At 44.4% G+C, this 23,418-nt stretch overlaps 1 protein-coding gene across 1 annotated transcript in view; it reads right to left on the bottom strand.

Annotated features, from left to right (window-relative positions):
- VPS45 (vacuolar protein sorting 45 homolog) overlaps positions 1 to 23,155 on the bottom strand; it is a 28,915-nt gene extending 5,760 nt beyond the window's left edge. Inside the window, exons 1-14 of the mRNA XM_088474169.1 lie at positions 22,892 to 23,155; positions 21,757 to 21,891; positions 19,783 to 19,843; positions 19,331 to 19,410; positions 18,988 to 19,056; positions 16,870 to 17,007; positions 16,019 to 16,129; positions 15,560 to 15,694; positions 14,868 to 14,981; positions 13,427 to 13,594; positions 9,636 to 9,794; positions 9,443 to 9,550; positions 8,081 to 8,202; positions 6,965 to 7,096 (exon numbers count right to left, since the gene is read on the bottom strand). Of these exons, the coding sequence (XP_088330295.1) occupies positions 6,965 to 7,096; positions 8,081 to 8,202; positions 9,443 to 9,550; positions 9,636 to 9,794; positions 13,427 to 13,594; positions 14,868 to 14,981; positions 15,560 to 15,694; positions 16,019 to 16,129; positions 16,870 to 17,007; positions 18,988 to 19,056; positions 19,331 to 19,410; positions 19,783 to 19,843; positions 21,757 to 21,891; positions 22,892 to 22,984 (1,625 nt within the window). The 5' untranslated portion in view covers positions 22,985 to 23,155. The remainder of the gene's footprint in view (positions 1 to 6,964; positions 7,097 to 8,080; positions 8,203 to 9,442; positions 9,551 to 9,635; positions 9,795 to 13,426; positions 13,595 to 14,867; positions 14,982 to 15,559; positions 15,695 to 16,018; positions 16,130 to 16,869; positions 17,008 to 18,987; positions 19,057 to 19,330; positions 19,411 to 19,782; positions 19,844 to 21,756; positions 21,892 to 22,891) is intronic.
- Between the last annotated feature and the right edge of the window lie 263 nt (positions 23,156 to 23,418).

The following is a 23,418-nucleotide window of genomic DNA, read 5'->3' as shown; positions in this document are numbered from 1 at the left end:
AATCCATTACCTATATGCCTCGCCAACTAACATTTTACAAATCAACGGCCACAACAGTGCGCCAATTACTATGTTTCGAGGAACTCGTCAGGGTTGTCCCCTGTCCCCAATTCTATTTAATTTGGTGATAGATCCCTTGTTACGTCTTTTGCAAAATGACTTAGAATTTCACGGGATCAAAATAGGAAATAAAGAAATTAAACTCACCGCCTTTGCAGATGATATTCTGCTTTATATATCAAACCCAGCAGAGTCACTACCTAAAATATTTCATATTTTAAAGCAATTTGGAGACTGCTCGGGATTCCAAGTTAATTGGTCTAAGTCGGTAGCACTGCGACTGGGCTCCGGAAACTTTCTGGTAAATGGTTTGGGGGAGGCTGAACTAAAATGGAGATCGGACTTTATAACCTATTTAGGTATTGTTATACCACGGAGGCCAAGTCTTCTGTACGAGCTAAACTACACGTCTGCTATCCGGGGGATGTCTGGTGAGCTGGAGGGCTGGAAGGCACTGCTACTATTATATACAGGCAAGGCAAATTTAATCAAGATGGTGTCATTCCCTAGATTGTTATATTTGATCCAAGTTTTACCTTTAATGTTGACACCCAACAACTTAATTTCTTATTTCGGAAGTTTATATGGAAGGGTAAGCGTCCCCGTATTGGGCTTATAAAGTTGCAACAAACTGTAACTAATGGGGGAATTAATTTTCCAGATGTCCAGCTGTATTGCCAGGCGGCCCATCTTAGATATCTCAAGGATTGGCTGCATTGTCATGATAACTATGCAGTCACCTCACTGGAGAGGGAATTTCTTCAGGGGGGCGATCTAATATCTTTCTTGCATTTATATGATCAAGAAATTTTACCCCATTATCGTGATAACCCTTTACTGTGGTCTGTCAGAAAAGTATGGTGCATCACACGCCACAAAAATAATTTAAACGCTCATAATACATTATTTCTCCCATTGATATCAAATCCAGATTTTCAGGAAGGGCAAGCTGGATACCCTTTTACTATCTGGAGAGTAAGCGGAGTAACCAATGTAGGGTGCATGGTAAATGTGGAGGCTCACCGGACCCCTCATGTTCCAGGAGATGTCTGAAAAGTATCCAGTGATAACCGGATATCCTGTAGCATTTTTACGGGCACAGTACTATGTCAGTCTGGTAATAAGACGTTTTTCTTCTGCTGACTGGGATAATTTACTGGACGTGATGCTGAGGCAACAATCTCAGAATAAAGGGGCAATTTCTTCAGCTTATAACTGGCTTCGAAGCTCGTTAGATCACACCAAATCTCAGAGAGGTATTGTGGTTTGGACCTCCCAGGTTCCGAGTCTGCAGGTGGATGAATTGCTAGACGCACATTACAAAGCCTGTAGATCATTCCCTTCCGTTATGTATACGGAAATGTTCCTTAACATATTACGCAGAACGTATCTTTCCCCACATAGGAGATTTTTGATTGGTTTATCTGATTCGCATCATTGTTTTAAATGTGGAAATCCCCAAGCAGACCTAAAACACTGCGTAAATTTTGGATTGATGTTCGTTCATATTCAGTAATCAATTATTTACCTCTAAGTCCAGAGTGGGCACTGTTTGGGATTATTCCCAGTGATTTGCGTATAACAAGAGGTAGCCGTAAACTATCGTTGGCAGTGAGTGCCGCGGCAAGGAAATCCATCTTACAGAGCTGGATTAAACCGGAACCACCTTCCATGAGTCTTTTCAAAGCTAAACTTTTCTATCTCTTTAGAATGGAGTGGGTGGGAGCTACTTTGGAAAAGGAGACACAGGTTGAACGTTTCTTCGCAGTTTGGGAGAGTTACATTGTAACCCTTTCTACAGCTGTTAAAACACAGATATGTAACTCGTTTTCAAACACTATATGGTTCATGCATCGTATGGTGGACAACGATCCTCCAATAGTTTTGTAACTCTGGATTATAGAAATTAATCTATAGACAACATTTTCAAGGGTACAGCTCAAGGAGGAAAAGGAGGGGTGGAGATAGGCGAACTAACAAAGACATCTTTTGTTATAATTCTTTTTTGAAATGTATTTTTTTATTTTATTTATTATATATATTGTCTGTTCAATATGTTTCCCTTTTTATGAAGGTACAATGTTAGAAACAGTGTTTGTTATACAATATTTGACTTATTTAGTGTATTTCTGAAAAAAAACATTTTGTACTAACATTTATTGCCATTTTTCTTGACTATTTTGTGTACGGTTTGATAATATGCATTGCTTTAATAAATAAAGTGTTTAAAAAAAAAAGTTATGTATATAGCGATCAGCTTACATCTGTGACTATTCAGTGTGACCTTACCTCTGTCAGATTTGACCCTATCTACCTCGACGAGTATATCTGAACGATCCTGGTATTTCGGGAATGTTAGGATCTAATGGATGTCCACACAGTACGGTAGAACAATGACCAATACATACACCGACAAGTAGGCCCATCATCGGCATCTACTGTCCCTCCCGATTGCCTAACTGACCACCAAAACTGGGGGCTGGTGTTATGGAACTGCAAGTCCCAGCCCTCCAAGCCAAGGGGAAATCTGGGTTTTGTTGTTGAACAGCAGCTAGAGCGCTACAAATCGCTCGCTGTCCACTGTGAAAAGAATCAGAGACACAATCGACTTGAGACATGCTGCGACTTGTAGTTCCACAACAGGAAAAGAGCCACAGACTGCTGTAATATGACAGAACATAGATACACTATCCCCATCCTCTTTAAATATAGTTATAAGCAGATAATACTTCCTAAACCGTATGGCTAAAAAAGAAAATAGAAAGCAATTTCCCAATGCCTCTAGAATTTCCTAAAGTTTTGGCCGGACGAGTGGATTTGTGGGTGCTGTCCACAAAATGATCGATGGAAGCTACATCGTCACTACTAAGCAAGGCCCAGTGAGTGGTTGGATAAAGCGAGACTGACTGATGTGCAAGGCTCTTATAGGGAAACAGTCCTCTGTAACCAGAAATGTCAGGCTCCAAATAGCCAGGATATATCAATGGTGTTATAAACAGGACATTTGGTGTGCATAGGAAAAAAAATGGCCTCACACACAACAAATATAGGCACTCTATAAAATAGCTGCTAGTTTTATTAAAGAACTTGTATTTTAGGTTAAGCGGTCCACTAAACTATGCTGCAAAACCTCTAAGTGCTTCCTCGCAGAACCACGTGGCACAGTAACCTGTTTGCAGGCACCGCCGTACAGTGCTTAATGATATTCCAGTGAGTGAGCGTTTAGTGTTTCTACTCTCCATGCAAATCCTGTCACACGAGCCTGCGGTGTATGTAAATAATTGAAAGGCTCAGGAGGGGAGGAAGCCATCTCCCCAGAAACATTCCTCTTAGTGACCCCCCTGACACGCCACCTGAGCTCAGTACCATAGTGACCTCCCAAGATGTGTAGACCCCTGTATATACATCCATGAGGTGGACTTTGGTTGGCACAAGGATTATTATACTTCGCAGCTGTTCACATCTGTTTCACCTACAATAGGCCCCTGTTAACTGCTGGAGTCGCAGGCCATTTGTGTACACAGCCAGGGTTTATAGAAGTGGAGTTGTTGCATACAGCAACCAATCAGATTCTAGCTATTATCTTCTAGAAGGTGCTAAATAAGTAGAATCTGATTGGTCTCTAGTAAATATACCCGTTAGGGCGCCTTGCGGACAGAGTTTGGGAAACACTGCATTAAAAAGGGTCATTTGCTGAGTAAAATAAGGATACACTTGATAAACTGAACCTCACTTTTCTTTTGGTGTCAGTGGAAGATACTTCAGCAAAACCAAAATGGCTGCCCTCAGCCATATTAGTAAATAAAGTAACCAGTGCAGGTTAGCTGTAAGCAGCCACAAGTTTTTCCTAGCAAATGATTTAGAAAGCCTCCATAGTAGCCGATTCCATTTACGGAAGGATACGAGCGCGATGTTCGGCTGGAAAGACCATCTTGGGTTTTTTGCTCGCACCTGTATGGGACAACAGCAAATACAAGGGAAGTTTTTCTACCTGGACAAGCTGCAAAAATATTAACGAATGTAGTTCTGATGGAACCTTGCAACTCAGTGAACCTGACCCATAGACTCCGAATGCGATTACCTCATAAGGTGAAACCTGACACACAACATATATTAAGTGCTTGTAAAGCCTTTGCATAGATGGAAATATTATTTACTATTTAATGACAGGTAGGCTATTTAAGTGAACATGCTGCCAATACTGTCTTTCCCATTCACCGGTATCAGCCTCAGCCTCTTCTAGCGATCCCTCGGAAAACACTGAGCAGTAACGCCTGTGACTCCATTACATGGATCCTGTAACCAGATTCCTCCCTCTCTGGGAGCTCGATGACAGACCTGGAAAATACACGGTTAAGCGCTGGCTCCGGTGTCGGCTGAAAGAGGTGGCGTGGGTTACACGGGACGGTTTGTCCAGCATGACTGTTAGCACATGATAGAGAGGCCTTAGGAAAATCCGGGTCAGGTTTCCTACACTTTGTGTCAGCAGTAAGCTGCTAATGTGGATTGATGGGTTGTTGTGGGGGCAGTGGTGCCACAGAGGGAGGGCAGAAGTGGAACGAGATACTCTTGTAGGAATGTATTGTCACTAACACTAGACATAAGCTCAGCCATACTCCATACTATAATAGACACTCTTCCTCTCCCGGGGCAGGAGACATCATGGACACAACACAAGGGATATACAGATTACAGCACAGCCTAATATAGCTCACGCCGCCAGCTAGATGGACAACCTGTGTGACAATCAAAGCTGATGAGTTTGTGACAATGGTTATTAGTGACTCCCATACAACAGCACACACAGTATGAGAGGTCAATATGGTGCTAGCGCGGTGATTGGGAAAGCCTTTCAATCGGTTCCTGGGCATCTGAGAATTGAACCCACCACTCAGTCTGCAGGTGGGGGGGGAGGACTTGGGGAAATTAATTTAGCTGCAGAGCTTACCAGGCAATAAGACATAGATTCTGGACTAGGGGCCCGGAGCTATCCAATTACCACGCGCAGTAAGCCCCAAGGATGCACTTAACGCAGATTTCTGTCTGAGCTGCAATCCGCGTCTAGAGCACGGCCTGGCCTTACCGTTGGCAGTAATTGAATAGCTCCAGGCTCTTAACCCCAGGAGTTAGAAGCCCACATTAAGTCGTGCGGCTAATTGAACTCCCCTCTGAGTGTTGCCCCCCCCCCATAAGTAAAAGCATTACTGACACCTAGTGGCAGCGCCATGACATCACCAGGACAATTAGAATGGATGGGATGCGATCCATCCTGCCCCTTCATAGCAGAAGATCACTGTTAGTAGTTATATAATGTTGGCTGGCAGGTTACCTAACATTGCTCAGGGGTGGGGAGAGTCTAAATCAAATGTCGCTAAAATCTTCCATTTGCATTAGGATTAAGGAGAATACTTATAAACGTCTATACAGATTGTAACTACTGCCTACTCGCCTTCCGGCCACATTTTCTCAGGTCATCTCGCTCTCGTGGCATCTCCCAATCTCCCTCTTACCAAGCCCTGTACCCAACACTGTAACCTCACTTAAGCATTAATCAGACACACAACGCAGTTTGCCACAGCAGCTAACTGGAAGAAAGCAGACACTCTCCTTCATCCTCCAGACTACACGGTTCCGTCACCTAGAGTACATCACCAGCTGTCCCCATTATCACGCCAACACATTCTCCGGAATATGGTCTCCTTGGATCTCACGTATTGAGACCCAAATTTAATGCCACTCAATCGCACTCCATGCCAGCAGTTCCCTCTCCTTATCCCCACACCATTTCTGTATTAACATTACCCTCTTATCTATCCCCCCCTTTTATTGTTCCCCCCTCCACAAGTTGCACATCCATCCATCTCAAAAATATCTCCAAGCTGTCTAGTCCGTCCCAAACCCCAACTTTTCCATGAGCTCGCTTTGGGTTAAACGTGGGCCTCTCTTCTTTTTCACTTGATACTGGGAATGATAATTGACATTTTCATGTAGACCGTACCACTGTTATCATATCTTGGAAAAGCCAACAAAAATTTGTTAAATAAATAAAAAAATCAAGAGCTTCCCGTCTCCTACACCACCCCCCCCCCCCACCAAAAAAAAAAAAAAAAAAGGCAACCATTCAATACAAAAATAATGTTGTTATATATATATTTAAAAAAAAAAAACTCCTTCCCCAACCCAATAATAGAATATGCCGATTCGATTCACTTCACATGGGTGCTACGTACACATGGAGTAATGTGCAAACCACGCATTTCCCAAGGTATTCCAAACCCACAAAACACAAAAATAAAACGGCTTAGGTCACATTGCAGAATTTGGAGTGAGGGGGGGCGGGGGGAGGTGTTCGAAAAATATTAATAGATGATCAGTCTAGTCTGATGAAACTATTCCTCAATATTGCAGCTTATTAAAAAAAATAAAAGAGGAATAAAATACAACACTCTACTTATGAAAAGATAGAAAAAAAACAAAAACTAATGAGTTTATCAATCTTCCAAAACGTAAGTTACTGTGACATACATAAATAAGGAGGTTTCTGACAGGAAATAAAGGGAATATGAGAGACAAAAAAAAAAAAAAAAAAAAAGGTATTCAGTTGAACAGTAATAGAAAATAACATAATGTAAGTCCTAAAATATGCAGATTGAATTATTGAAATATTGTGAAATTTATGTAAATGTATAAACCCACAGGTGTAATAAACTATTGGTGGTGGGGAAGGGGGGGGGGGGGGGGGAGGGAGAATGAGATCCAATAGTAACAGAATACCACAAGTATGGCGTAATCCTCACCGACCAAACCACTCAAGTTTTCTGGATTGTCCACCTCCAGCCGGAGGACCGCCAGTGACCGGCCTTATTGTGCATTGATGAAATCGGGAGAAAAGTAAAACCCTCACCTCTTGGTGTTATGAATAGTGGTCCCGCCTAGGACGATGCGGACTCCCGGCGTTGTTCGGTTCAGGTTATACACGGTTAAAGCTTCTTCATAGGTTGCTCCTCCCACCATAAACACAATGATATCCTGGGGCCTGTAAGACAGAGGCAGAGAGGAAACAGAACGGTGCATGAGAGGTGTTAGGCAGGAGGTGATCAGGAAACCATCGCAGCTCTATGGCGCAGGGGATGTAGGTGTCAGCTGGTGGAGAAATGAGGAGCCCATCGTACGTAGGTCCCTCCGCTGCGCACAGGCATTACAGACTCTAGTAGGAGAGGCACTGCTATACTTATCTCACCCTCGATACACTATCTCATATGGGGGAATTGTATTAAGCCCTGGAGAGCAATACAAAGAAGAAGCAACCAATCAGCTTCTGTCATTCATAGACTGTTAGGTAAAGCTGAAGCTCCTCCCCCCCCCCTATACTCCCATTGGCTGTACAGGAGCTCAGCACTTTTATAACAAAGGGGGGAATTCAATTCAAAGCGATGTTGAATAGCCGCGGGGAGGGAGCTCCCGCAGCTATTCAATACATCGCGCTGTTTGGGCACGCTAAGGATTTCTTCTCGAACCCCCCCTGGGGATGCGAGGAGAAATCTGACCAAAGTACCATGCGCGCAGCTGTTTTTCTGCTTAGCGCGGAGCTAAACAGCCGCGCGCCCGGCACTTTGGTCAGAGAATGCCGGTTAAGGCTCCCAGCGTTAATCAATTCGCGTTGAGTTGAATCGCCCCCATATCCCAAAACCAGAAGATCAACAATCTGAACACATATTACGGCGTAACAGTAAAACAATGAACAAGAACTAAGAGTGACTTCTCCAATGGTCCTCTTTAGAAGATTCAATACATGTCCCACTAAGCGATTTTTCAATGGAGTGTCCTTAACATGTGCTTATCAGCTATCTGGTTTCATACATTGCAGATTATTAGGGCTTGTCCTGGTAAAGCACATCAACCAATCAGATACCAGTTTTTTAGCAGTCTATAATACTCAAGAGTAATGAAAGCTACTCTGATTGGTTGCCATTTTAGGACTATGGCGTAAGGGTGTGATAATTGCTTTGCAATGCTCTACCTGTCCCGGAGCGTGCTGGGTCCCACGTAAGGGTACATATTGTCCTTCAGTTTCCCTTTGATAAGCTGGTCCAGAGTGTCCAGGAGGAAGGGTTGGTGTTGAGTGTATACATTCTCCACCCCCTACACAACAATGATACAACACATCATGTGTGTTACACAAAATAGTGTGATGTACTTGGAAGTCACCGTGAATGATTGCATGCACTGTTCGACTAATACTTTTCTTCATTTCTGTCATGAATCTTTCAAAAGTGCAGCCATTTTGTGACCTGAACATTGGTTCAGTCCAAAAAATGGCTGCATACACCTGGTGGTGCACCGAAAGTGCGTTGTTCCTATTAAATTGTTTCTATGATCTCAAGAACATGTGTTATGCCCAACAACATGGCCAAATAGTATACAATCTCTAATTTATCGGCTGTCAGGAGCTTTCCTTGCAGGTGTTTAGAGATGTCTTACAGAATTAATAAATACAACATTTCTATGGCTAAAATGTGCAGAGAAAACCAGGCCGCCATGCTACACTTGCCTATGGCTTCTGAATTAAAACACTCAGGGATTGGAATCTCCTAAACACCTCCCGAGAACTGCAAATAAAGCTAAATGAAGCCTGAAAATGTACTGATTAAGATGGAAAAGCAGACGGTTATAGAAATGATGACGGCAAGGGGGAAAAATAAATATTTAAATCGATATTTTGTTGTATTTTTTATTATGGATTTTTCCATCCCCTGCCCTTAAACTGGGACATTAGTCTTAATAGAATTTCAACTGATTGGAAGACACCCCCTTCCCCATGCACATTGGTATGGTCCATCCAACATATGCTGATGGTAGCATTTCCAACATTCAGTTAAGCAGGGTCCTGGACCTTACAGTTAGCCTGAAACCAGCACCCAGTTACACGTGTCCAATCAGGTGCCCCATGGTATTTCAAGCCAGCGAATCAGAGTCTCTCTAGTGGTGCGCAGAGTCTCTCTCGCTGCCGACTTAGGACCCAGGACACTGTTGGACTAAGCAAATAGTCACCATTCCTGGGGACGGATGCACTAAACCACTAGTATGTAACCAAACTTGCCAAAACCTGTACCATGGGGAGGTCTCCGAACCGATCTCTATATACATGGAACTTGACTGGGTATGGCGGGAAAACCAGGTGACGTGAAGACCCATTTCTATATGCGTGGAGTCCATGCACAGCAAAACAGCGGTTCAGCCTGATGTCAACACAACCAGATCGGTGACATTTGTCTAGACGTGTGTGTCCAAACTGCTCATGGGCCCTAATGCTATGCAGTTATGACAAACAGTATCTGAGGGCATGGAGTAAGGTTCTGTGATACATAAGAGATGTACTGACCTTGAGTCCCTTGAAGAACTGCTTCGTGATGGCCACGGCATCCTTTGGACTGAAGAGGTCACTGCTTCGGATTCTCTTCCCACCAAACTCCACCACCGCAGACACCAGCTGCCAGGCAGACAGAATGTAAGCCAGCAGCCCGGGATGTTTACTCCGTAATAGGGTGCCGTGGGGCTCAGCACTGAGTACTCACCCGGCGATACTTTTCAGACACTCCCCGAGTCCGCAGGTCAACGAGGAGACTCTGCAGACCGTTGCTGCTGTGCCTCTCGTAGCGCAGAGCATACAGCATGACCAGACGCACAGTGTCCAACTCAGATAGGCGCTGGTTCTGCAGGAGACGTTTCACATTCTGAAATAAAGAAACAACCCCTTCAGCGGGGAACCCAGGGCAAATGGCTCATCACACAACAGGGTTTAACATACGTGATCAGTTTCCAATAAACACAGAGTTTAACATGTGAACGTTACCCTATAAACACGAGTGGGAATATCGTATGTGATCATTATTTGCTCTCCATCCTATAAACACGAGTGGGAATATCGTATGTGATTATTTGCTCTCCATCCTATAAACACGAGTGGGAATATCGTATGTGATCATTATTTGCTCTCCATCCTATAAACACGAGTGGGAATATCGTATGTGATCATTACTTGCTCTCCATCCTATAAACACCAGTGGGAATATCGTATGTGATTATTTGCTCTCCATCCTATAAACACGAGCGGGAATATCGTATGTGATCATTATTTGCTCTCCATGCTATAAACACGAGCGGGAATATCGTATGTGATCATTATTTGCTCTCCATGCTATAAACACGAGCGGGAATATCGTATGTGATCATTATTTGCTCTCCATCCTATAAACACGAGCGGGAATATCGTATGTGATCATTATTTGCTCTCCATGCTATAAACACGAGCGGGAATATCGTATGTGATCATTATTTGCTCTCCATCCTATAAACACGAGTGGGAATATCGTATGTGATCATTATTTGCTCTCCATCCTATAAACACGAGCGGGAATATCGTATGTGATCATTATTTGCTCTCCATCCTATAAACACGAGCGGGAATATCGTATGTGATCATTATTTGCTCTCCATCCTATAAACACGAGTGGCAATATCGTATGTGATCATTGGCCCTCATTCAGAGCCGCTCGTTAGCGGCAGTACGCTCGTTCCGAGCGATGTTTGTACATCTGCGCATGCGTACGGTTTTTAGTACGCATGCGCGAACCAGTCAGTGCGGCCGAAAATCGTTGGTACGCAATATAGCGAGGGACTGCTATTTTGAGTGACAGAATGAGGCGTATGTGGGTGGTAACAGGGGAAGGTGCTTGAAAATGGGGAGTGGAGATCCGAACGCAGGCGTGCTTAAAGGTCAAAACGGGCGTTTTATGGGTGTGCATATTTAAAACAGCAGCGTCATTGACCACGTCACTGGGTTATTTTATAGCCAGAACTGCTCGCAAATTTGTGGTAGCAAACACCAACCACAAGAATAGCGAGCAGTTCATATGCTGGTCGATGTACTCGATTAATCTAATAAATAGCGGACATGACGTAGGATGCGAGCGGCCAGGGGGCGTTTTTAACAAATAAACGAGCGTATGTTTTGCTCGCTCGTTCAGACTTAGAGGTGTGAACAGACTGCAATGTGCGTATGGATCATTTGAATAGCCACCCCTTGTTTTTAAACGAGCGACCACAAATAGCGTACGGCTCTGAATGAGGGCCATTATTTGCTCTCCATCCTATAAACACGAGCGGGAATATCGTATGTGATCATTATTTGCTCTCCATCCTATAAACACGAGCGGGAATATCGTATGTGATCATTATTTGCTCTCCATCCTATAAACACGAGCGGGAATATCGTATGTGATCATTATTTGCTCTCCATCCTATAAACACGAGCGGGAATATCGTATGTGATCATTATTTGCTCTCCATCCTATAAACACGAGCGGGAATATCGTATGTGATCATTACTTGCTCTCCATCCTATAAACACGAGCGGGAATATCGTATGTGATCATTATTTGCTCTCCATCCTATAAACACGAGCGGGAATATCGTATGTGATCATTATTTGCTCTCCATGCTATAAACACGAGCGGGAATATCGTATGTGATCATTATTTGCTCTCCATCCTATAAACACGAGTGGGAATATCGTATGTGATCATTATTTGCTCTCCATCCTATAAACACGAGCGGGAATATCGTATGTGATCATTATTTGCTCTCCATCCTATAAACACGAGTGGCAATATCGTATGTGATCATTATTTGCTCTCCATCCTATAAACACGAGCGGGAATATCGTATGTGATCATTATTTGCTCTCCATGCTATAAACACGAGCGGGAATATCGTATGTGATCATTATTTGCTCTCCATCCTATAAACACGAGTGGGAATATCGTATGTGATCATTATTTGCTCTCCATCCTATAAACACGAGTGGCAATATCGTATGTGATCATTATTTGCTCTCCATCCTATAAACACGAGCGGGAATATCGTATGTGATCATTATTTGCTCTCCATGCTATAAACACGAGCGGGAATATTGTATGTGATCATTATTTGCTCTCCATCCTATAAACACGAGTGGCAATATCGTATGTGATCATTATTTGCTCTCCATCCTATAAACACGAGCGGGAATATCGTATGTGATCATTATTTGCTCTCCATCCTATAAACACGAGTGACAATATCGTATGTGATCATTATTTGCTCTCCATCCTATAAACACGAGCGGGAATATTGTATGTGATCATTATTTGCTCTCCATCCTATAAACACGAGCGGGAATATTGTATGTGATCATTATTTGCTCTCCATCCTATAAACACGAGTGGGAATATCGTATGTGATCATTATTTGCTCTCCATCCTATAAACACGAGTGGCAATATCGTATGTGATCATTATTTGCTCTCCATCCTATAAACACGAGCGGGAATATCGTATGTGATCATTATTTGCTCTCCATCCTATAAACACAAGTGGGAATATCGTATGTGATCATTATTTGCTCTCCATCCTATAAACACGAGTGGGAATATCGTATGTGATCATTATTTGCTCTCCATCCTATAAACACGAGTGGGAATATCGTATGTGATCATTATTTGCTCTCCATCCTATAAACACGAGTGGGAATATCGTATGTGATGTGTGTGACAGAGAACACAGACTGTAAGCAGCACTGGCGCAGCGACTGATGTGAATGATTAAACAGTCACTGTAACGCCTGCGTCATATGTTTGCGCTGTATAAAGGTTAATAAATAAGGTCTGGTCTATCTTTGTAAACAAGACTGGCAGCGTTTGGGAGTCTGGAGCACACACGGGGTTAACCATCGTCATGCTGTCGGTATGTAACCTTCACAGAGTGGTCATGACGCAGAATGTACATTAAAGGGCGCGGAGGGCCGGTGACGTCTGTGCGCACACTGCACAGCAGGGGCTATTGTCTGCATGAGTCTTAGTACGTCTCACAAGCCAGGTCCACGGGTACAAAGACTGCCTCAGTCAGCATCCCAGGCCTACACACAGGGCTGTGTCATCGGCCCCTGACAGTGGGGAACAGGCTGGTGTGACCTTACACTATCGGGGCTTTGTGCAGAGAATAAGACAACTCAAGCACTTGTACAGGGACGTTAAATTAATTATGGCAAAAGATTTTGAAGTAGTGGACACAGAGCTGGGTGACCCTCTATACGTCATTGTCCTGAGGGTTCAAAGGGACATTACATGACTCATTAATTGTTACAAGTAATGTTCTGTACAGTTCTCACTGCTGGGAAAAAAAATAAAATTATTTATAGGTCAGAAAGGAGTTTATAGAGAGGTTGCCAACGTATAGTGCAGGAGACCATTTTATGGGCTGAACAAAACAGCACAGTGGTAAGCATTGCTGATTCGCAGCAGTGGCGGTCAGGAGTTTGATTATGTTACCTGCAGGGCGTTGGAGTGGTCGTTCTGGCAGGCCAGTTCCTGTTCCACCTCAGACACTTCCATTAGGTGGCGCTCACTCACCAGCCGCGACAGCTCTCCCACCACCGTCACGTGCTTGGACACCGTGCCAGACATCTTCTTGAACTGAGGGTAGTTCTCTACGAAAGCCTGAAAGAGGAAGAATTGCCGGGTCAGATGCCAGTCACCGCCAATAAACTAAATGATGACATAATTCCGAAGCTTGGCCATAAATGGATCATCTGTTACGCCCAGACTCTCCCAAGTGCCCCACTTATGTTTGCCAAGCATCCTGTCTATATTTAGCAAGTACCCCATAGAGCGGTTTAATGGGCGAGTGATGTGCTTACATTGTGGCTCCAAACCGACCCCGACACAAGTATAGCACTGGGGAGCGAGGCTGACAATGTATCTATTGAATCGCTCTGCCGTGCCGCATGTATGGGGTGATGCAGTGCTGAATGCGCGCTTCCTTGTGGAACGTATCGTGCGTGCTTACGTACTGCGCAAGTACCGGTGATGCAGAGCTCTAAGTATTTCAATTGCATCTACACTTAGGACTGAAGAGGCGAAACTGGGCTTCTCATGTGGGCTAATGGGGCCCATACATCTGGCCTTTATCGGGGCAATTCCATAGGGGCGAATATAGGTATTTATTCCGAGAATGGACAGCAATGAAACACGTGGCAGCAAAGTAACCATGAGAATATTTTGCAGGCACCCATGTTTTATTACGTAACCGCAGAAAGAAAGCGTTTTAATAACGGTCCTAATAGGTGCCAGCTTTCCAACCGTTTTTATGGCTGACAGAAATCCTCAATTCGCCAACCCCGACAAAAAAAATGATGGGAATCGGCAAGGTGAAGATTTTTAACATGCTGTATTTCCCCGATCAACGCTGGCTGCCGATTGTATTGCGGATCAGGGAGTTGGGGTGGTTGATGTATGGGCCGTATAATTGTGCGTGCAGGGACATATCTGCCATCTAGTGGTAGAAGTAAAAACTGCACAGGCAAGTCTACAAACAGCATCTCTCGTTTACTCACACAAGGGTAAGAAAAAAATAAACTAATAAATGTAACATATCTATATAACTATTTATAGAATGCTTTTCATGGTTTAAATAGTGGCAGATAAAACACAGGATCTAGTTGTGATCAAACCCTGACATTTATCACAAAGTGTAGATGTAACATTTCCAAATACAAAGTAGAACAAGACTATACCTGTATATATATATATATATATATATATATATATATATATATATTTTCGCTCCACTTTTACTTAGTTTACGTAAATGCAAACTTTTACCAGTGCAGGTTGATAAAAGCCTATAATGGACTGGTCTGGTTGCTATGGGTTATAGTACATATGCCATTTTCATGCGTGTTGCTATAACGATATGGAGCATGTCTCCTACCTTCATGTCTGCAATAGACTCAAGCTTCTGCTGTTCTTTGGGTTTCTTCTTTTGAAAATCTTCCATCAGGTTCTTAATGTTGGTCCCAATCTCTCCAAAATTCAGATACATGTTCTGCAAGGGTTAATAGGGTTATACCATTAAGTGATGTTCAAGGCTCAAACACAGCCATAAGAAGCAGATTAGCCCCATACACCATCAGGCCATTAACACTTATAAAAGGAATCCATCCCAATAAGAACAGTCACGGGCTACGCGGCCTTTCCTCTACTGTACATAGGTATGGAATGTTATCTCAGTGACTATCAATTCATAGTCTGTTATACTGTAACATATTACCATTAGTAGTGACTAATTATGTATCAGTGTAGATGAATTGGGCTGATGTATTTAGACAGGGAGATGGTGAAGGGGCAATTTTGCATAGCCTTGCCCCCTCCTGCACTGATTTGTAGATGACCAGTGCCAGCCACCAATCAGCATGCTTCTGCATGCTGATTGGTGGTCGAGAAGGAGGCGGGGAGAGACTGAGCGGCTGTTACGACGGAGGGACAGGATCCAGCTCTCAGCCGCTAGTCACTTCCGTGCTCTGTGCGGTCTCAAGACAGCCCGCTCCCCCTGATTACAACACTGGGCAGGGGGAGGTCATGTTTAATCTCACAAGTCCATTTCCCCGTCCGTAGGTGACTTACATTAGCATAGAACTCATCATTCTCTGCAGACAGCACCACTTCCTTCAGATCCTTGCTGATGCCTGGCACCCGGGACAAGTCGATGCGGTTGTTGTTGATGCCCAGTAACTCGTGGACCATGGCCTGGTAAGCCCACTGTTACCAGAACACAAAGAAAATACAGTTGAAATTATAATCACAACTCAATAAAAGTATTTTAAAAGAGAAAGCAGCTAGATTTAAAGCGCCAATTACTTTTAAACGAAAACTAGATTGCTTTAACATTAAAACCAATTGCCGCTTTAAATCTAGCGGTTATCTTACCAAAATCTTTGCCGAGACCAGCAAATCATAGCCTATTACATACGATATTCCATCGGTACTGAAAACTAGCCCTAGTTTCAGATTAACAGAAAATAAAAATCACAACGACATCTTGGTTTTAGGTTACTCGTACTGTAATCACAGACGTAAGCCCACCTGGTTGAGCAGCGGGGTGAGGGCATCATCGGAACGGTCCAGGATGAGGAGTAGGGGTGGCACCTCGGTGCGACGGAAATCAAACAGCTCATACTCCTTGGTGATGACTTGCTGGGAAGTGAATGGTAACAGCGGGAAGGTGAATACAAAGGCTGAGGACCCTATGGCTAGACACACACCGTTACTGGGACATTTGGTTTCCTCCTTTCCACTAAATTGTAAGCTCTTTTGTGCCAACGCATATAGTAAATATGAAGGGCTGAAGCCGATAGGTGGCCGTCTCATTCTTCACGTTACTTCTAGTCTCTCACTTTAATTTGCACTCACTGGGAGAAAACTATCCATCTATAAAGCCAGCTTCACGTTTCCTCCTTAGAAGTCATTTTCCCATCATAACCCATTTCCCAGGTCCTCTGCAGACACAACTTTGCTTAGGCAACTAGTGGCTGTTTTGGAACTACAAGTCCCATCAGGCACTGCCAGCCAGAGAGTAACAGATTGTGCACGCTACCTTGGTCTATAGGTTTTCAACCCGTTTGTCTGGGCCTAAAAACACGAGGTGTCCATCCCAGGCTGGGTGGTTCTCATGATGCGCAGAATTATGGTGTATGACTGACTAAGACATAACGTTAGTAATATACTCTCTGTGCTGAGAAGGAAGCAATCCTCAGCAGCAGAGGAGAGACCCCAGCTGTATTATCTTCCCCCAGCTATGTGCTTCACCTAACACCCCCAGGAGGAGAGAGAGAGGGGCAACTGGGGAAGAATAATAAAAGAGGGGACAGCTCCGGGTGTACGTCAGACAGTAAAGACGATCTTTCATGAATTAGGACCTGCTGCCTTGCACCCACCTTGACGCCCTCGGCTAGCCGCTTGGCCATGTCTGAGGAGAGCTGGTACCGGATCATGGGGCATTTCTTCAGGGAGAGCAGCAGTGCGGTCAGTCCCTGCGTTGCCCTGGACAGCTGGGTAGGATCCCAGTTCCGACCCTGGAATGCAGACACCACTATTTAGAAAACAGGGAAACCTCTTGTGAGGACCTATCCTGGCCTCTTAAGTCTGTACATTGCATCCATACATAGACTATACATTGCATCCATACATAGACTATACATTGCATCAATACATAGACTATACATTGCATCCATACATAGACTATTCATTGCATCCATACATAGACTATTCATTGCATCCATACATAGACTATGCATTGCATCAGTCTTGCTCGTTTCCTTTCTGTATGTACTTCAGGCATTTCTGTACATTGGGCCTGTTTGGTCTTTTCGGGGCCTATTCAGCCCACTCTGTACCTTTTGGAGAGGATCAATAAAAATACTAAAGAATGAATAAAATAGTTTGGCTTAATTCTGTACAACAGGGTTGCCATGGAGCCTGAGAAATAAATAAACAGATTATGACTCTGTACCATGACCGCCTTGGCCGGTGTGGTGTCACCAACAGCGCTCAACCACGTTCAGTCAGAATTCCATTGTGTCCAAGTACAGGTCATAAAGCTGACATCACCTCTCCTCAATCAGCTGCAAAATGTCCGTGCTGGGGTAATAGACCCCCCAGGTTTCTACTCCTAGAATGGACAGTACCTATATTGCCAGAACATGTCCTGCCCAACGCATGATCCTGGTGGTTTCCTTCATTGTAGAAGAGGTCTTTGTGCCTCCATGAAGGGTGATGATGCCGACCTCTGATGTGTTTACTGGTCAAGTAACGGTGCAGCTCTTTCCACTTGGAGAGGAGTTTGATCTAGAATACGCTCACATGAAACCTTTTACAAAGTTGCTCTGGCAGCACTTCCAAAGATAAGCTGACGCAGGCCAAGGCTGGAAGTGGGTCTCAAAGATACCCCAGCCACCACAAACAGGTTTAAGGAGGAATACTGTAAAATGACGTACCAGCATTAAAGTGTAAGAGAAAAACCACAGTCCCAGTCTGTAATCCCCACAGTAGCTCCAAGTATACTTTCCTGCAGCTGGGAACACCGAGAGGAGGAAGGGACCATGGCCCTGATTCAGAGCCTGACGCTCTGACCAGAGCGCTCGCTCTGAATCAGGGCCCTCCTCCATTAATATGGAGCGTCCTCCTGGACGCTCGTATAGCTGTGGGTCACCACCCACAGCATATACGAGCATGCAAAAAGATGGTCGCGATGGTCTTGACCATCGCGACCATCAGAATTGCGAGGGAAACCCTGCGGTCGGGTTTCCCTGCCACAAGGCCAGGAGTGATTTTGGCTCTATCAGAGCCAAAATCACTCACTGACATCACTAGTGATGTCAGTGGGGCCGGCTGCAGACGGTAGGCGTTCCCATGGGAACGCCTCCGTCTGGCAGGCACGCCCCCGGAACGCCCACCAAAGGGGGCGTGCTGTCAATCAACATCGACAGCAAGCCCCCTTTGGTGCGAGACCCGGAGCGATGGAAAGTCCTTCGCTCGCCGGGTCTCGCGCATGCGCACGACGGAGCTCCCTCCGTCGTTCGCATGCGCAGTGGGGACCATCGACCTGTTTGCGAGCGTACTGCCGCTCGCGAGTGGGTCTGAATGACCCCCCATGACTGCACTTTAGTCGGTGTACTGACGCCTGCTAGGGAGGAGACGCTATACTGGGTGCAAGGTCTACATTCTCCACCCCCAGGACCACTACCCTGCAAAGGGCAGCCCCTTCGGACAGACCTATGCCTAGTGTGGGGCTTACGCTTACAGGCTGCCCACACAAGTAGGCCGAAAGCCTGCGCTTCATGGCGCTTCTAGGCTCCAAACTGACCGCTGAGACATTTCCTTGCACAAACAGGAGACTTCCAGTCAGTAATTCAGTTGCTGTAGAGTGTGCATATGCATTATTAATAGCTACTTTATAGAAGACAACTTCAGATTTGGGTTTAGCCACTGAACGCTCCTACTGCTCAGAATGTCGCCCTCGCGTGCAGTCGTCACAGCCCTGACAGACATCTCACCTGATAACAGCCCACAATGTTTAACGAAAACACATGAGGGTTCACAGCAATGTAATCTCCATAGAACTCCTGCAAAACAAAAACCAAGGACAAATGGGTGAAAGTTCAGGTAAACCAAGGTCTACACAAACATGGCTGACAGTGGTGCCCAAACCAATATTACACCAATCAATAGACCCTCCATGCTCTTATATACCTTTAATTGTAACAGATTAAAGTTGCTGGTCAGCCAAACAAGAAATACACTGTGTATTCCTAATGTCACCAATTATTCAGCCACCCGCTATTTACAGAAATCTTTAATCTACAGCCCTGTTTATCGTTCCTGCCCCCGATTCTTTACCTGCACTTCAGAAACCACCTCCTGCTCGTCTGCCTCCGCTAAAGACTTCACGTCGCTCTTGCTGATCACGTTGCTGAAGTCTGAGAAATGACACTTGTATGAGAGAGGGACATAGCAGCGTAAACCTCTGGCCTACTATAAATATGGAGCCAGTATGTCGTCGTGTGTAGGGAAACTTTGTAATAAAGGTTCCATATTCAAGATGTAATCAGCATAGCTTGCCATTTATCCAGTCACACGGCAGTAACACAGACAAACATGGGTAACAATTCCACGGCATCTCAATGCTATACAAACCTTAGTTACCAGGGACTTGCTTTTACTAGGAAGATATGGTTTTATGACCTCTATATATTTGACGCTGACAAATTAAGTAAAAACAGGAATGCCCAAGTGGTACGAAGGGCTTTGTCATGTAACTATCCACAAGCATTTCATTGGCACGTACTTACAGAGGAAATAGACGCTGTACTTGGGTCTGCGGAGTTCTTTGATCAAGTAACCCACATTCTCCTAGTTATAAGAAAGAAACGAACATGAATTAGGTGCTAGGAATCGGCATCACCAGATTACCATCAACATAAAACATGCCTTAATAAACGGTCTGCAAATACGCAACTCGCCGCCTGTCTTCGCTCTGCACGCCCCGCGATTCTACAAACACTAGTGTCTAAAAGTCCAGATTTACATGAGAGACTCAATACGCTTTCTGTAATGCACAGAGACACAGGCAATTATTGAGTGGGTTTACGATGCACTTTGATCTGGTTTCATGCAGTCAAATATTGTTATTTAAATAATTAACTATTAATATGCACCAGACATATGCTGGGTCACCTCAACATTACATAATATAATAATATATTCACATCCCATATGGAAAAAAATCTCAAAGTTACCGTGGAATATGGACGTAGGGGTTGGTGTAGTGCGCTACTGGGGAGTTGGGATGTAGGTAAGGAGTGAGGTTGGTGTATGCTGCTGCTATAGACAACGGTGAGTTTCCCGTAGTCACCAGAAAATATGTAATACAGGGTAAAAGGTGTGTATTGTGTCAGCACAGCATAAAGTATATGAAGTTGGTAAACAGTGCTATGCAGTAAATGAAATGTTTAATAAGTACACATGTAAGGATAACAATTATGACAATTGTAACAATAATTATGAAGGTTACTGTGCACAAAACTAGATAAAATGTAATAGATTAAAATCAGCCCGCACAGCAACAAGCGGGTGAAACGCGTTGGGAACACCCCCACCCTCATTCGACACACGGACTCCAGAGACGGCCACTCTGCCGGTGAACCAGCGTGCACGTCACCACCGGAGCATCCACCACAGCGGCTACATCTGCTGTCTATTCCCACCTGAGGCAGCACCGCAGCGCTCCGGAGGAGAAGCCACGGACCGGGAGGCTCCACACCATTGCAGCCGCACAGACGTGAACTCTGCACCAAGTGCACCACCGCACTGCACAAAGAGGTATGAGGTGCGCGCACCCTTTCACACCACACCACTAATCCACACTTGCCAGGACGGCTTGTTAGCTGCAACTTGTTACTTATTGGGACATAATCACCAATTATTATTCATTATTTTTCTGGACCAACATTTTGGACATTGAACTTTTCATTATATCCAGTCAATTATCAAAGCTGCATTCTGGAACATCATTTGCTCTGTCAATTATTATTATTTTATTCACTGTATATTGATTGTTGCATTGTATTTAATGTACCCTACTTTATTTTAGTTTATGCAGACTGGTTTTCATTTTTAATCTATTACATTTTATCTAGTTTTGCACACAGTAACCTTCATAATTATTGTTACAATTGTCATAATTGTTATCCTTACATGTGTACTTATTAAACATTTCATTTACTGCATAGCACTGTTTACCAACTTCATATACTTTATGCTGTGCTGACACAATACGAACCTTTTACCCTGTATTACCGTGGAATATGTCCAAATTACCATGACACATAATGGGAATTCTGTCATTTACGGTCGTAATCCTGTTACTTATTCTTGTAAGAATATAGTGACAATATTTGGAATAATGCATCCCCTGCTGATAAATACCAGGATATTAACCAGCCACCAAAGTGCTCTGTGTACAAGGTCGCAGACTATAGGTGCGTACACACAACAACGTTAGTAACCAACGATTTTAGTGAACGATTTTCGTTCATTTTTTCTCTTGAAAAAGTGAACGAAAAACGTTTGTTGGACAGTCAGAATGGACGATGAACTACACACTACAAACGTGAACGCGAATGAACGATTATAGTTCATCGTTCAGCTTAAAAAGATGAACGATTTTATGAACGATTTAACGATAACGACATCGTTATAGTTAAATCGTTCAAAAAATCGTTGTGTGTGTACGAACCTTTAAAATTAAAAAGTCTGATACTTACTTTAGTTGGCCTGAGAAAACAAATCGCTTTTAGATGTTTCATGCTCTCCCGATTGGCTGAATCGATGCGTTCAAACAGATAGACCTCCTTCTGCAGGATCTCAGACTGCGTATAGACCATGCTCACGACACTCGTCTGCAGAGGAATGACACAGGTCAGGCAATGAGGTTACGCAGTCCTTGTAGGGAAGATCCCATACTGCAGCGCTGCAACTATTTTATATCCAGGCATGGGCACAAAGCATTGATCAGCATAAGCCTGACTTGCCAACTTTGCCTAAATGTCAGGGAGACTCCCCAAAATAGTGGTGATCTCCCTGACTCCCTGGACAGTCTAGTAATCTCCCTAAGGCTGCGCTCTGTGGGTGCAACACTGTGATCCGCCATAGATGAAAGACTGGGGAGAAGAATTAGGAAGGTGTGCGCTACAAGAAAATGGCCACCGTTCTCCAGCACACTGATGGCTACAGGAGTGACTGTGTGACCAAGGATGTGTTGCATTAATATAGCGGCAGGGAGAGAGTTAAGACGCACCTACACACTAGGGTTAATTTTCTTGTCGGAAGCCAGTTAACCTACCAGTTTGTTTTTGGAGTGTGGGAGGAAATCGGAGCACCCTGAGAAAACCCAGGCAAGCGCGGGGAGGATATACAAACTCCACACAGATAGGGCCTTGGTGGAAACTGAACTCATGAGCTAAATGCTGTGAGGCGGGAATGCTCACCACTGAGCCAGAAGAAGAAGAGACTGTGCACCAGGAAGTAAAGGAGCACAGGTTATCTACAGCTGAATTAAGTCACCCCAGACTTAGAGGTCTTATGTACTAAGCCTTAGATGGAGATAAAGTACCAACCAATCAGCTCCTAACTGCCATGAAAAATGACTGTTAGGAGCTGGTTGATTGGTACTTTATCTCCATCCAAAGCTTAGTATATAGACCCCTTAGATCTACAGAAGTTGCTGAACTACTACTCCCAGCAGTTATCTGAGGCCTATATGATGAGTTGTGTAGTCCTGTGACATGAACCATAAAGTAGGGCTTGCTGGACCCTGCCCATGGCTGCTGGTAGGAGCCTGGCCCACACCCCATATACACACAGCATCACTGCCAGTCTGCACTGTGCCCAGCACCTCACCGTCTCCTTGTCCATGAGCAGGACCTTCATCCCGGGCCCGCTGTCCTCTATCATCTTGGACACATACTGCTTGACAGCCAGCACCACGTTCATGGCTGCTGCGGGCTCAGATCCCCCAGTGACACAGGCCGGTGCTGACAGTACACCCCGCTTCTCAGCTGTACAGCGCCGCAGGAAGCTCCACTTCCGGGTGTAGCCGCAAAGCACGCCGGGCGTTGTAGTCCGCCGCTGTCAACTCATTGTGGAAGCAGTAGTTCGTTGCTGACATCATCGCGTCTCGCAAGGGACGCCGGAGTTGTTGTTTGCAGCTGCCACTGAAAGAGCAGGACGCGCCGCTGACGTCATCTCAAATCGCAAGGGACGCCGGGAGTTGTAGTCCTTAGCAGCTTCTCAGGCCTTGCTTTATAATAATAATAATAATAATAATAATAATAATAATACAAATATTAGCTTCTAGGCTGTTAGAAAGATGGTGTTAGATGCAGGGGCCAAGGTGCTTGGTAAATATATTAAAATTGTTCTTATTT

The sequence above is a fragment of the Taudactylus pleione genome, unplaced genomic scaffold, assembly GCF_031769625.1.
Source record: "Taudactylus pleione unplaced genomic scaffold, aTauple2 ptg000148l, whole genome shotgun sequence".
Taxonomy (NCBI): Eukaryota; Metazoa; Chordata; class Amphibia; order Anura; family Myobatrachidae; genus Taudactylus; species Taudactylus pleione.
This window is presented reverse-complemented; position numbering and strand designations above follow the sequence as displayed.